We start from the raw sequence: 12666 nt of genomic DNA on the forward strand, positions 1-12666 counted from the left end.
AAAAGTTGTTACAAAAACATAAATTATTTCACAATTAAAATTTACGTATCCAAAAAAAGAGACAAAATAAAAAAGCTGGAGATACAGGATTTAAGTTAATTATATTCTTCACATAGTCTTCTGGTTTTGCTAGCTTTAGGATTCATACATGCTTTTAGAGATCCTAAATAGGATGAAAGAAGTGCTTTGAATACACTAATGTTTGGTCGCTGGTGTGCAAATTTGGTACAATGAATATGAAATTTAGCAAATATCAATAGAAGGTTGATAATATACATTTTTTCTGAACTTATTTCCTCATTTTGTGACAGACCAAATAAAACATGTTGGATGTTCAGTTTACAAGGAGAGTCAATTTTGTTATTTATGAGATTATTTAGATCAATCCAAAAAACATGAGAGTAGGTACAATCCCAAAATAAATTACATATGGTTTCATCCACATTGCCACAAAAGGAACAGAGTGTGTCAATATTAATCTTGTATTTTACCAGAAGGGACTTGACTGGATAACATCTGTGAAGCAGTTTAAATGTAACTTATCATACCTTATTTGTAATACAATATTTTCGTGATAAAATCCAAGTGTTCCTCCAATCTATGTCATTATAAATATTATTCCAGTAGAAAACGGCTGCAGGTTTAGAAACAATGTCTCTCTGAATAATATTTCTAACGCATTGATTAGTGGCTTTATCACTTAATAAAGGACACAAGTGACCAATATATATGTCATCCCGAAACCATCAGAGGTTTAGAATGTGATCAGCGTGTCTGTGACGTCAAACCATCAGAGGCTTAGAATGTGATCAGCGTGTCTGTGACGCCAAACCATCAGAGGTTTAGAATGTGATCAGCGTGTCTGTGACGTCAAACCAACAGAGGTTTAGAATGTGATCAGCGTGTCTGTGACGTCAAACCAACAGAGGTTTAGAATGTGATCAACGTGTCTGTGACCTCAAACCAACAGAGGTTTAGAATGTGATCAGCGTGTCTGTGACGCCAAACCATCAGAGGTTTAGAATGTGATCAGCGTGTCTGTGACGCCAAACCAACAGAGGTTTAGAATGTGATCAGCGTGTCTGTGACGTCAAACCATCAGAGGTTTAGAATGTGATCAGCGTGTCTGTGACGTCAAACCATCAGAGGTTTAGAATGTGATCAGCGTGTCTGTGACGTCAAACCGACGGAGGTTTAGAATGTGATCAGCGTGTCTGTGACGCCAAACGATCGGCGGTTTGTTTATCCCTGACGGTAGCGTCGCCGTTGTTCCACGTCACCGCTGTTGATAAAGTTCCTTCAAACCGATGACGTCGGGAGTTCCACGTTGGCCCGGACGTGGCAGCGCAGCGGACGGCCGTTTTTTTTTTTTGTCGGAAAAGCGGAGAAATAATTAGACGCTCGTTAAAGGTTCCTTAATCTAGTCCAAGGTAACGCCGGTGGACCCCCTTTTTTTCAAACGCCTCAAGTGAACCGAGCAGTATGGGGCTTACCATTTCCTCCCTCTTTGGCCGGCTGTTTGGCAAGAAACAAATGAGGATCCTTATGGGTGAGTTAGCGAGCCGTTAGCTTAGCCGGCTAACTGCGCTAGCTCTGCGCTAGCTCAATTAGCTACCTCTGCGCTAGCTCGCCGTCACCGGCGCTGCCGCCTGGTGTGATGCGGGCGTAGCTCGGGCGACCCTCGGCTTAAAACGGAGCCGGTTCTCGCTAAAGTTGCGGAAACGGTCGAAGTGATTTCGCCGTCGTGCTGTGTGTAACAGGTGTGGGTATCGCCGTAGTTAAACTAGTTGGCTGGCCGAGGAAGTTGGCCAACAAGGCTGCGTTAGCCGACTAGCCGCTCCGGACGACGCGTCCGGCGCGGGGAGTCACTCAAGTCCGGGTCCCGGGTGACGCTGGCCGGCCGGCCGGCCAGCCTCAACACATGGCCGGCCAGCGTCAACACATGGCCGGCCATGTGTTGACGCTGACCGGCCGGTGTCGGGACCGCGTTGGACGTGGCAGCCGTTAGTCGAGGTGTTGCAGCTGCGCGCATAGCGGCGGTGAGCGTTCTGAACAGAAACCTAACATGTCCACAGATAGAGACCCCCCCCCCCCCCCCGGGTTGTGGACACAGCAGCTGTGTTCTTCTCCCTTGCTGCACGGCTGGGTTTCTCCAGAGCCGAAGGTGCTGACGGTTCTGCTGAACCGCTGCCTTGCACCTGGTCTCTTGAGCGGGTCCTCTTCTGAAAGTGGGCTATAAGACTCCTCCAATGAAGTAGGCAAAACAATAATCATCTTGGGTAACACTTTAGTATGGGGAACATAAAGAAAAGCTTAATTACTAGTGAATTAGTAATGATCAAGATGCCACTTTAGTATGGGGAACATATTCTAAGTAACAAAAACTTAATTTACAGTAATTTAACACTATGAACACTTGTAGTTGTGTGTGTTGTTATGTAAGAACAGACCATATTCATTAAGTGTTAGTAAGGGAGAATAACTCTTCTTGTGGTACTACCACCTTATACAGGCCATACTAAGCAAAGCATATTGAGATGGTACTACTAATAAGCAATACTTCTGAGGTTATAGAGGGAAAACCCATAGTTAATGGCTTACTGGTTGTATAATAAGGCCATGCAGAATAAGGCATTAATGAGTATGCAATAATTACCAATTAAGAGTCAATATGTTGCTAATTTGCATGCTAATAAGCACCTAATTAATGGTGACTACGTTCCCCATACTAAAGTGTTACCTTATCGTTTTTTCATTGCCTAAATTACAGTCTGTTAAGAAAGGACCCTAAAATACACAATTGAGAGCATATGACACAATCTTCACCGCCTCCCTCCAAAGCTCTGGCTAATGTCCCTTTCAATGTTAACATGAGCTTGACGAGCATCCTTGAAAAGTAACGTTTTGCTGGTGGCTGCTGTTTTGTTTTTAGTAGTGGTAGCAACAGGTTAGGGAACTTAGGGGTCCAGGTGGAACTTAGGGGTCCAGGTGGAACTTGGGGGTCCAGGTGGAACTTAGGGGTCCATGTGGAACTTAGGAGTCCAGGTGGAACTTAGGGGTCCAGGTGGAACTTAGGGGTCCAGGTCACTTTAATTTGCTCACTGTGTACTAAAATATGTATAACATGTTTTTAGGTAATCCAGCAAAGTTTTCTTAAAGTCATAAACCTCATCGTGTATTCGAAATGTGGCTTGACAACCTTGTTCCAGTCTTGTGATCCTTCTCTTCTGAAAACTTCCATGTAACTATCGGACACTTCATTCAAATAAAGAGTACGTTTGATTAAACTTTTATGTAGGATTCATGTGTGACCTCGCTGCTATTTTGGTTTGATGAATTGGATACATCCCGGATTGCTTAATTGTAGAAAATGCTATTTTAAAATTTAGATGACATTACCTGAAGCCATTGTGTCGTACTGTAATTTAAGCGTAGTGATTTTTAATCATCCTACATATCCCTACAGTTGGGTTGGATGCTGCAGGAAAAACTACTATCTTGTACAAACTGAAGCTTGGAGAAATTGTAACCACCATTCCAACCATTGGTAAGAAATATTTATTTGTTCACCTGTAACTTATTTATTTTGGTGTTATTTCCATGTGTGTCATTGCTTATTTTACACGTTGAAGAATTTTGTGTAAGTTTAGATATTTGTCCATGCTTATCCACTTTTAAGGTTTCAACGTGGAGACAGTGGAGTATAAGAACATCTGTTTCACTGTATGGGATGTTGGTGGCCAGGACAAGATCAGACCTCTCTGGAGACATTACTTCCAAAACACACAGGTATGGGTATATTTTTCCCCTTTCTTGTTATAATGTTGCTGCCATGGTGCTATTGTCCCATTTGAGAGTTTGTTTTTGAGGTGCAGACGAGTACAACAGAGCCCACGTGGCAACGAATCTTAAATCCTATGGATGTAAGATGCAGTATGATTTACATTTCACCCCCTCAATATAAAGACTGTAGTCCCATCATTTAGATTTATTTTCTACAAACCAGTTTACATTCTGTAAAAATGTAAATTGAGTTATGTCAGCATCATCCTCAATGGCTTATTTTGCTAACCTTTTGTCTCTGCACTTACATGTTTTATTATCCATTTAAACAATGTGTTTTTCTTGTCATTTAAAATTCACTATGATTGTGCTGTATCCCTCTAGGGTCTTATCTTTGTGGTGGACAGTAACGATAGAGAAAGAGTGTCGGAGTCTGCAGAAGAGCTTTCTAAGATGGTAAGTATTTAACGTTTTTTGAGCGCTCCTTAAAGTGATACTGACATCAAAATCTGAAAATTCCTATTGCTAGGCTATGTTCCAAGTTGGAATGTGACCACGGAGAAATTCGGTGGCCAAAACAGCGCGTCTGCAGCCACTCGAGAGAGATCTGTGATTGGCTGGAGATGGTGTCCAATGACAAACTGTGCCGGTGGATACGTAGACACCAGTCAATTTGCATATAGGGTTCCACAGCCCTCTATTCTACATATGAGAGCTGTGGATAACTGGATCCATGTCAACTGTCACCGCACTACCGCTCATGTTTAAAACCCTAAAATAAAAACTATATCCACGTACCTGTGTGTTACTGTTGTTTGTAACAGATTTTACGTTATGAAGTCAAAATACTTACTGAATGGTGATATTAATCGGTTTATCGGTCAGTTATCATGTCGGCGGACATGAGCGGTAGTGCGGTGACGTTTGACATGGAGTAGCCAATAGCTTTGAATTCATAAAACCACACCTATTTTCGGTTATGATCAGACTCCCAATGTTAAAAAATGTGTTCAGAAAGGGCGTGCCAGTCTCTTTAATGTTATCCTGTCTCATCTGCTGTGAAACAGCTAACAGACAAAACATGAACAGGGCACAGTTCTTTTCAATGTCTAAAAGGGTAAGTAAACACTCAGTTTTAGCTTGTCTTTGCCCATTCCCTCAAGGAGCATATGTTTTCTTTCAAAGGGGCTGTGTAATATGGTCTCGTTTTCCATTAAATTTATCAGTATGGCAATCAGTTTTATCAACATAGGGAAATACCAACTGTTTTCGCATCAAATTTTATCATTTACTGCCTCTTGAAGTTATCTCCATCTTGTTATTCGATAATGTGAAAGTGTGGAGATTGGAAAAATGTCTCAAAAGGCTAATGTCAAATAGGTTTTAATTTAATACGAATACAAGAGGTTATAGATTTCCAGCTTCTCCTCGATCGCCACCTTTCCATGGTGGAGAAGCTTACGTGTACGAATGATACCAAGAGCTATGCCGTCTGGAGCTTGGCTCCTGGTAAGGTCACCCAAGGCAGATAGGTCAAGGGGGAAGTTCCAGACGAAGCGCGGTCCAGCAAAGACCTCAACAGCAGAACTGGCAGAAGATGTCTCCAGGTCACAACGACAGTGAAGGTGGGTGAAGGCTGCAACAGAGGGTGGTCCCCAATCGTCTTGGTTCTCCATGCCATTGGACTCTGGCCACTCCCTGCCAAGGACCGTGTGGTGGCTGCAGGAGCATCAGCCACTCCACGTAAAAAGCTGTGACGTGCAGGCGTCCTCCCATTATGCGGCTCCAGGATTGGCCTCCGTGCCCACCTGAGGACCCAGAGGGAGGACAGTCATACTCGACCCCGAGTGACCGCCGATGATGATAATAGATTTCCCAAGTTTTTTTTTTCAAACCCTCTATTCATCAGTCATTTACCAAATCAACAGCCTAATTAGTATGAGGAAAAAGAGTCTAGTTAAAGACGCTCAAGACGATCCTTATTTGCACAAGATTGTTTGTTAACTAACTTGGCTAATTAGATAAGAGGAAGGTGGTAAAGCGGAACTGTTTGCACCACTGGCTTGGCAGAATATTGAGAGCTTTAGTTCGTGGTAAAGCAAAGCAATATTTCTGTCATGTCTTACCAACAGCCATAATTTATTTTTGGTTAAAGAGCCAATCCATAATTTCGAACCACGCCCCAGTTAATTGGAGTATTACAACAATACAAGCACTCCACTGTAAACACCAGATGTTGATATTATACATTTTCAGAAATGTACAATATCAACATTTTGGGGAGCGAGGGCTGCTAGTGCAACTCCCCCCCCCCCCCCCAAAGTTGACTCAATGCAGCTCAGATCATGACGCTACAGCTCACGACATCCCGGCCGTTCTGGTGTTAAATGCACCTGCTGCAAGTGTTATTTGAAATATAAATGTGCAAATCAAAAGTCATGACTCACACCACTCAGGAACTGTGTTGCTTGACAAATGAAAAGTAAATCTTTACTGATCACTAATCTAAAAGGTTTATATGAACATGTCTGTTCTCGTTACCGTGGTGTTAAAACCCCCTAGGAATAAGAAGTAGGTACTCGGTGTTGTGGTTTACACCACCGCTTGGTCAGTGTAGATGTTTTTTAGACTTGATGCAACTTACTGCTCATTATGTCCTTGTGGAACTGTGGGCCAGTTTTTAATGTACGATCATCAGAAATGGTGATGGTGAGGGAAGTTCCAGACACGCTATGAAGAAAAAACACCCATCCCTCCGTCTCGGTGTCCTGTTGTGCCATGTAACTTGACTGTCTCGTCATCACTCCGTCTGTTTCCATTCAGCTGTCGAGCAGAATTTAATCAAACTTCTCCAAAGTCACAAGAAATAACGTGAATAAGTTGCGTTTCTATCAGATCTGTTCAGTCGAATAAAATTGTCCTTCGTCATATGTTCATACCTCAACACCCGCAACAAAGATGGAACGATCAAGATGAAAAAACTGGTTGATCGTGTGATTAAATTCAGGAATCGGGAACACTTGGTCATTTCACTTCATGCACTTGTGTACATGAAATGAAACAAAATGCCGTTTTTCCCAGCCCACAGCAGTACAACACAACAACACATCCAATAACTACAAGAACACACATATCCAAACTAACACATACATCCAAACTAAACAAAAAATCACTGTCCAAGGGAATGAACGCCAGCCAGGATGACTGTCTCAATCACCGGTCTGCAGTTAGCCTAGCCTGCCCCACTTCCTCATCCTGTCAGACCGCCCTCGGTGTTTCCTCCTCGGAAGCAGCTCCAGGCAGGGGCCGTGGTCCCTGCCTGGAGCTGCCGGACGAAGCAGACCGAGCTCTCCCAGCTGCTCCAGCGCCAGCCCTCCCAGCCAGACACCTTTGACACACCTTCCCGCACTCCACACAACGACATCAAAAACGCCACAGTCAACGCCAGGTGAGGCTGCCGCCAGACCGCCCTCGGTGTTATCGGAACTGCCCATCTGCATGGGCTAGCAGTTAGCTTAGCCTGCCCCGCTCTCCCAGCCGATCCAGCACCAGCTCTCCCAGCCATCAAACGAAGACAAAACTTGCAGACGTGGACAAAGACCCTGCATGAACGGTACTGGGTGAGGCCACCGCAAATGTGAATTCGCGCCATCTTCCGACACTGGTGCTGGGTGAGGCCACTGCAAACGCAAATTCGCGCAGCCCTCTTGCCACACCAGAAGCGGAAGACTAATTCTATTTGTATTTCTTTCTTTTTTTTATTCAGCAAATGCATTTCAATCTCCCAGGTAACGTATTAACTCTTTTTCAACAAGAGCAAAAACCACATATCAGGGATTTTTTTTCCCTTTAATTTGGCTTTTCCATTCAGCCTTTCCCCATTCAAAATGTCGACTTTGCAAAAACTGGCTTGATGGAAACCCCGCTAGGTTTCAGAATGCTTCTGAGCGAAGCCTTGATGTGCTTTTAAAATGCAGAACTGGGTCAGGGTTTTAATGTCAACAGGGATTTGAGTTGGAGACACTGAGAGAGCCTCTGGTTATATTTGTATTCTTACATCTACCATATAATCCATATTATCTTGTCCAAATTCTTGGTGGCTATCAACAGCAGGTTTTTCTTTTTTCAAATTTAACACAATGCTGAACTTCTCAGAGACACCCCCCCCCCCGCCCCTTTAATTGTTCTGGACTCAGGAAAAAAATTCAGAAGAAATGGGGCTGAAAATTGGGATGGTTGTTCAAGACGTTGTTTTGTGTGGTTTCAGTTGCAGGAAGATGAGTTGAGAGATGCTGTGTTGCTGGTGTTTGCTAACAAGCAGGACCTTCCAAATGCCTTATCGGTCAGCGAGCTCACAGATAAACTCGGCCTCCAGAGCCTCCGCAGCCGAACCGTAAGTCGCACAGACCAAAGCGTGTCCTCTGCAAGAAGACGTGTAGAGACAGAGATGCATGAGTTTTACAGAGATGCACAGAGCACCGTTACTATTGTCTCCTTTCCTGTCCAATTCCACAGTGGTATGTCCAGGCCACCTGCGCCACTCAGGGCACGGGGCTGTATGAAGGGCTGGACTGGCTATCCAATGAGCTGTCCAAGCACTAGCGGCGGAGAAGTTGGACAGACCAGAAAAGAGTCGGAGGCAGAATACCTGAGAGCGGGAGAGAAGACCAGACATTCAATCAGAAAACATTTGGTCTTCAAGCACCTGTGCTCACAAAAAGGACAAGACAGACGGTGGACAATGCAATCAACGTCATTGGAAAATCTTAAAAATCCTTCTCCTTTTTACATTTACTTATATTATTATTATTATTATCCCTTCTTAAACTCACTATTTTTCTTCTTTGGTTCCCAAACTCTTACACGGCAGTGAGTTAAGTGAGGCTGTCAGTTGGATGATAAGCAAACGGGCTATCAGGAATGTGATTGGAAACGTGAAAAGAATGTGAGTTGTATTTCTCATGACACCTTGGCTGCTATCCAGCCATAGAGGATAAAAATTACCCATAACCACTTGACTAATGTTGGATTTTTTCACAGTCATAGTCGGGGCTGGAGTTGGGGGGGGGGGTGATGATGTAATTTAGCCCCAGAGCTTTGGTCAAGGACAACTCGTAGGCTACCTCAGCTCCGTACCCCTCGTGGACATTTGACTGGCCAACAGACCTGACCCTTTGCTCTTCACGGCTGCTGCCACCTCAGACTTAGCACGCCCGTCTCTGTACAGACCCGGCTCGTAGAATGGGGCGGAGAAGGATTGCAAGAATTCCACAAGCAGGTTGTCTTTTTGGTAGCGTGTAAACATGTGGACCTTTGAGTAAATGGACCCAAAAAGGAACATTGTGCCTTCTGGTCCCTCTACACAAATCTGTGTAATCCTCTCTTCTCTCATTCTTAGGGCTTGCTCTCGTCCTAAGATGATTTCGTTTTACTTTTTCCCTATTTTTTTTTTTTTAAAAAAATTTTGCAATAAGAAGACACGCGTCTCTGTGTTCTGATGTTGCGGTGTGATGGAGCCACATTGAAGAGTGGCGTCGATTGCTTCATTATAACAGATAACACACTTGACCGAGACGTCCTCTTTGAATACTCACCCTCTTTATTTTATCGACCACCTCACAAAAAGAACTGGAGTAAAAACGTTGCTGTTTTATCCATACCGGTAGACAATTAACCATGACCTGTAGAAGGAACCCAAAGGAAGGAAGCGCCTTTTCAGTATTGGCACGGGGCCAATATCAGTGGAATATTGTAAAGTGGCATGCTTTTTTTTCTATTTTTATTTTTTGACTCTGCAGTGCTTTGTGCTAAATTTGCATTACGGCTGATGTTATGTGCTTATTAATCTGCCCCTCTTTCCACTTCATCCCAGAACCCCGAAACACACCTGCCCCGCCAGACAGAGCCGGGCGTACATTCCAACCTATGCTTTTAAATGCTGCATGAAGCTGGCACTCCTTAAAACTGTGTGCTAACAATGTTTTACAAAAAAATTGTTTAAATAAATTCACTGTTCAAAAGAGAACCTCCCAAAATGATTTATTACTGGAGAGAAGCTTGTTCATTCATTGCTGTTGTAAGAGAGTTCACAGAAACGGCATGGGCTTTCCATATTCCCTAAACTGAGGCGATATGTGGACAGATTCCTGGAAGGGCCTGGCGGTTCCAGGCTGAAACCACCCCTGGTAGGAGACGGGCGTGTTTCCCTGTTAAGTCTCGGGAGAATCTGTGGAGGCCTGAGACTTGATGTAGTTTAGATATCTTAGCCTACACAGCTGGTCTCTGGCTTATTAACTGCTAAATTGGACTTAAAACCCTGTCTATGCTAGGAAATGGCCTGAGGTTGTGTGTGGAACTTCCTGTTTTAAAGTTTTTGTTTGAAACTTGGGTATGATGGGGTGGCTGTTCAGGCTTGTGCGTTGGTGAGTGGCATGATGCTACCTGCTGCCAGGCTGGGGAGTGGCATGATGCTACCTGCTGCCAGGCTGGCAAGTGGCATGATGCTACCTGCTGCCAGGCTGGGGAGTGGCATGATGCTACCTGCTGCCAGGCTGGTGGGTGGCATGATGCTACCTGCTGCCAGGCTGGCGAGTGGCATGATGCTACCTGCTGCCAGGCTGGTGGGTGGCATGATGCTACCTGCTGCCAGGCTGGCGAGTGGCATGATGCTACCTGCTGCCAGGCTGGCGAGTGGCATGATGCTACCTGCTGCCAGGCTGGCGGGTGGCATGATGCTACCTGCTGCCAGGCTGGGGAGTGGCATGATGCTACCTGCTGCCAGGCTGGGGAGTGGCATGATGCTACCTGCTGCCAGGCTGGGGAGTGGCATGATGCTACCTGCTGCCAGGCTGGTGGGTGGCATGATGCTACCTGCTGCCAGGCTGGGGGGTGGCATGATGCTACCTGCTGCCAGGCTGGCGGGTGGCATGATGCTACCTGCTGCCAGGCTGGCGGGTGGCATGATGCTACCTGCTGCCAGGCTGGCGGGTGGCATGATGCTACCTGCTGCCAGGCTGGCGGGTGGCATGATGCTACCTGCTGCCAGGCTGGGGAGTGGCATGATGCTACCTGCTGCCAGGCTGGGGAGTGGCATGATGCTACCTGCTGCCAGGCTGGGGAGTGGCATGATGCTACCTGCTGCCAGGCTGGCGGGTGGCATGATGCTACCTGCTGCCAGGCTGGCGAGTGGCATGATGCTACCTGCTGGCGGGTGGCATGATGCTACCTGCTGCCAGGCTGGTGGGTGGCATGATGCTACCTGCTGCCAGGCTGGGGAGTGGCATGATGCTACCTGCTGCCAGGCTGGGGAGTGGCATGATGCTACCTGCTGCCAGGCTGGGGAGTGGCATGATGCTACCTGCTGCCAGGCTGGTGGGTGGCATGATGCTACCTGCTGCCAGGCTGGTGGGTGGCATGATGCTACCTGCTGCCAGGCTGGCGGGTGGCATGATGCTACCTGCTGCCAGGCTACTAAGGCATGGATACAGCTTCCATCCATCCATTATATGAACTGCTTATCCAGGGTCGCGGGGATGCTGGAGCCTATCCCAGCAGTCATTGGGCGGCAGGTGGGGAGACACCCTGGACAGGCCGCCAGGCCATCACAGGGCAGGTACAGCTCCACCCAGCAGCACTATAGTGAGTTGAACATAATGACGCCTCAAGTGGCATCGACTGGTGTGGTCAGCTTCAAACGGTCGCCTGACTCAAGAACACACAAACCCCTGTCTTAAACATAGATGCCAAGCATGTAGACATACCGCAGGATGCCTAAATGTTTTCACCTAATTGAGCCTTAATTGATTAATTAAGGCTAATTAAGACTTAAGGTTGCAGTGCGGGGCGATGAGTGCCAGAAGGTGAAGGGAAACCCCTTCCTATTGTGATACACGGGTCCCAACTGAAGATGTGCCATAACATCCCCACAGGCCAAACGGCTGCTGCCTCTTCAGACTGCGAGAGGTTAAACCAGCACACTGCAATTTTTATATTCTATTATATACAATATATTTTTTTATTTTATTTTTTTTTTTTACTGTGAGTCGTAAGAAACAAATGTTGATGTAAGACCTGAAAACTCTGCACTGCATCACCCAGTCGGGTGTGCTTCCTCTGATGGGGAGCTGGCATTAGAGGAGAAACAGGAGGAGACGGCGTCTGAAGTGATGTTTCTCGAGGGCTCGGTCATCACATTTCAGTTAAACACTTCATTTTATCAGCAGCTTTGCAGCAGAAGCAGTGCTGCGCTATTCGGTTCACATCTTTCCTTCCACAAAACCAAAACAGAAAATTAAAATGTTTTCCTGTTCCGTGCGTTTGTGTCACGCGTCTTCTTTTGGACGGTGTACGTTGTAAAGCTGTGAGCTCATAGAGGCCTGCAGCAAGGTTATGTGGTAAAATCTGCTTCAGCTGCGCTGAACTCTGCAGCTGAGCCTCTAAGACTGGGGATGTGTCACGTGACAATCTCTGATAATTCAGTCAGAAATTAAACAGGCTCATAAATGAAGTCCAGCCAGTTTTCATACTCTCTCACCGGATGACAGCAGGGTCAAAGCTGCGTGGCAAGCTGTCATCTGGTCAGTTTATCGCCATGACGACTGCGGATGAGAATGTCGCCTCATCTTCAAGCGCACCAAAGCAAGAAACCCTGTTTTGTACCGCCGAATCGTTTCAACACAAAATGATGCACAGTGGATTTCCATCAGGTTTGGAGGTGGCCAGCAGCAGCATGCTTACAACTGGAATTCCTTCCTGCTTTTCCAGGAAGGAAAGCCAGTATCGCAGTATTCCTGGTGATAACTGCAAGAGAAAAGCCTTCCAAAGGCATACCTTGTGTTTTGTGCTCCGACTTCTGAAGACAACATCTGCACACGGTGACCACTA

General features: G+C 45.8%; 1 protein-coding gene across 1 annotated transcript; it reads left to right on the forward strand.

Moving 5' to 3' along the window:
• The first annotated feature begins 1357 nt into the window (after window positions 1-1357).
• LOC130114791 (ADP-ribosylation factor 4) lies at window positions 1358-10200 on the forward strand. The gene is made up of 6 exons (XM_056282703.1): window positions 1358-1549; window positions 3467-3547; window positions 3680-3789; window positions 4168-4239; window positions 8051-8176; window positions 8299-10200. The coding sequence occupies exons 1-6, from the start codon at window positions 1483-1485 to the stop codon at window positions 8383-8385; spliced, it is 543 nt and encodes a 180-aa protein (XP_056138678.1). The 5' UTR covers window positions 1358-1482; the 3' UTR covers window positions 8386-10200.
• Window positions 10201-12666: the final 2466 nt, after the last annotated feature.

The sequence above is a fragment of the Lampris incognitus genome, chromosome 6, assembly GCF_029633865.1.
Source record: "Lampris incognitus isolate fLamInc1 chromosome 6, fLamInc1.hap2, whole genome shotgun sequence".
Taxonomy (NCBI): Eukaryota; Metazoa; Chordata; class Actinopteri; order Lampriformes; family Lampridae; genus Lampris; species Lampris incognitus.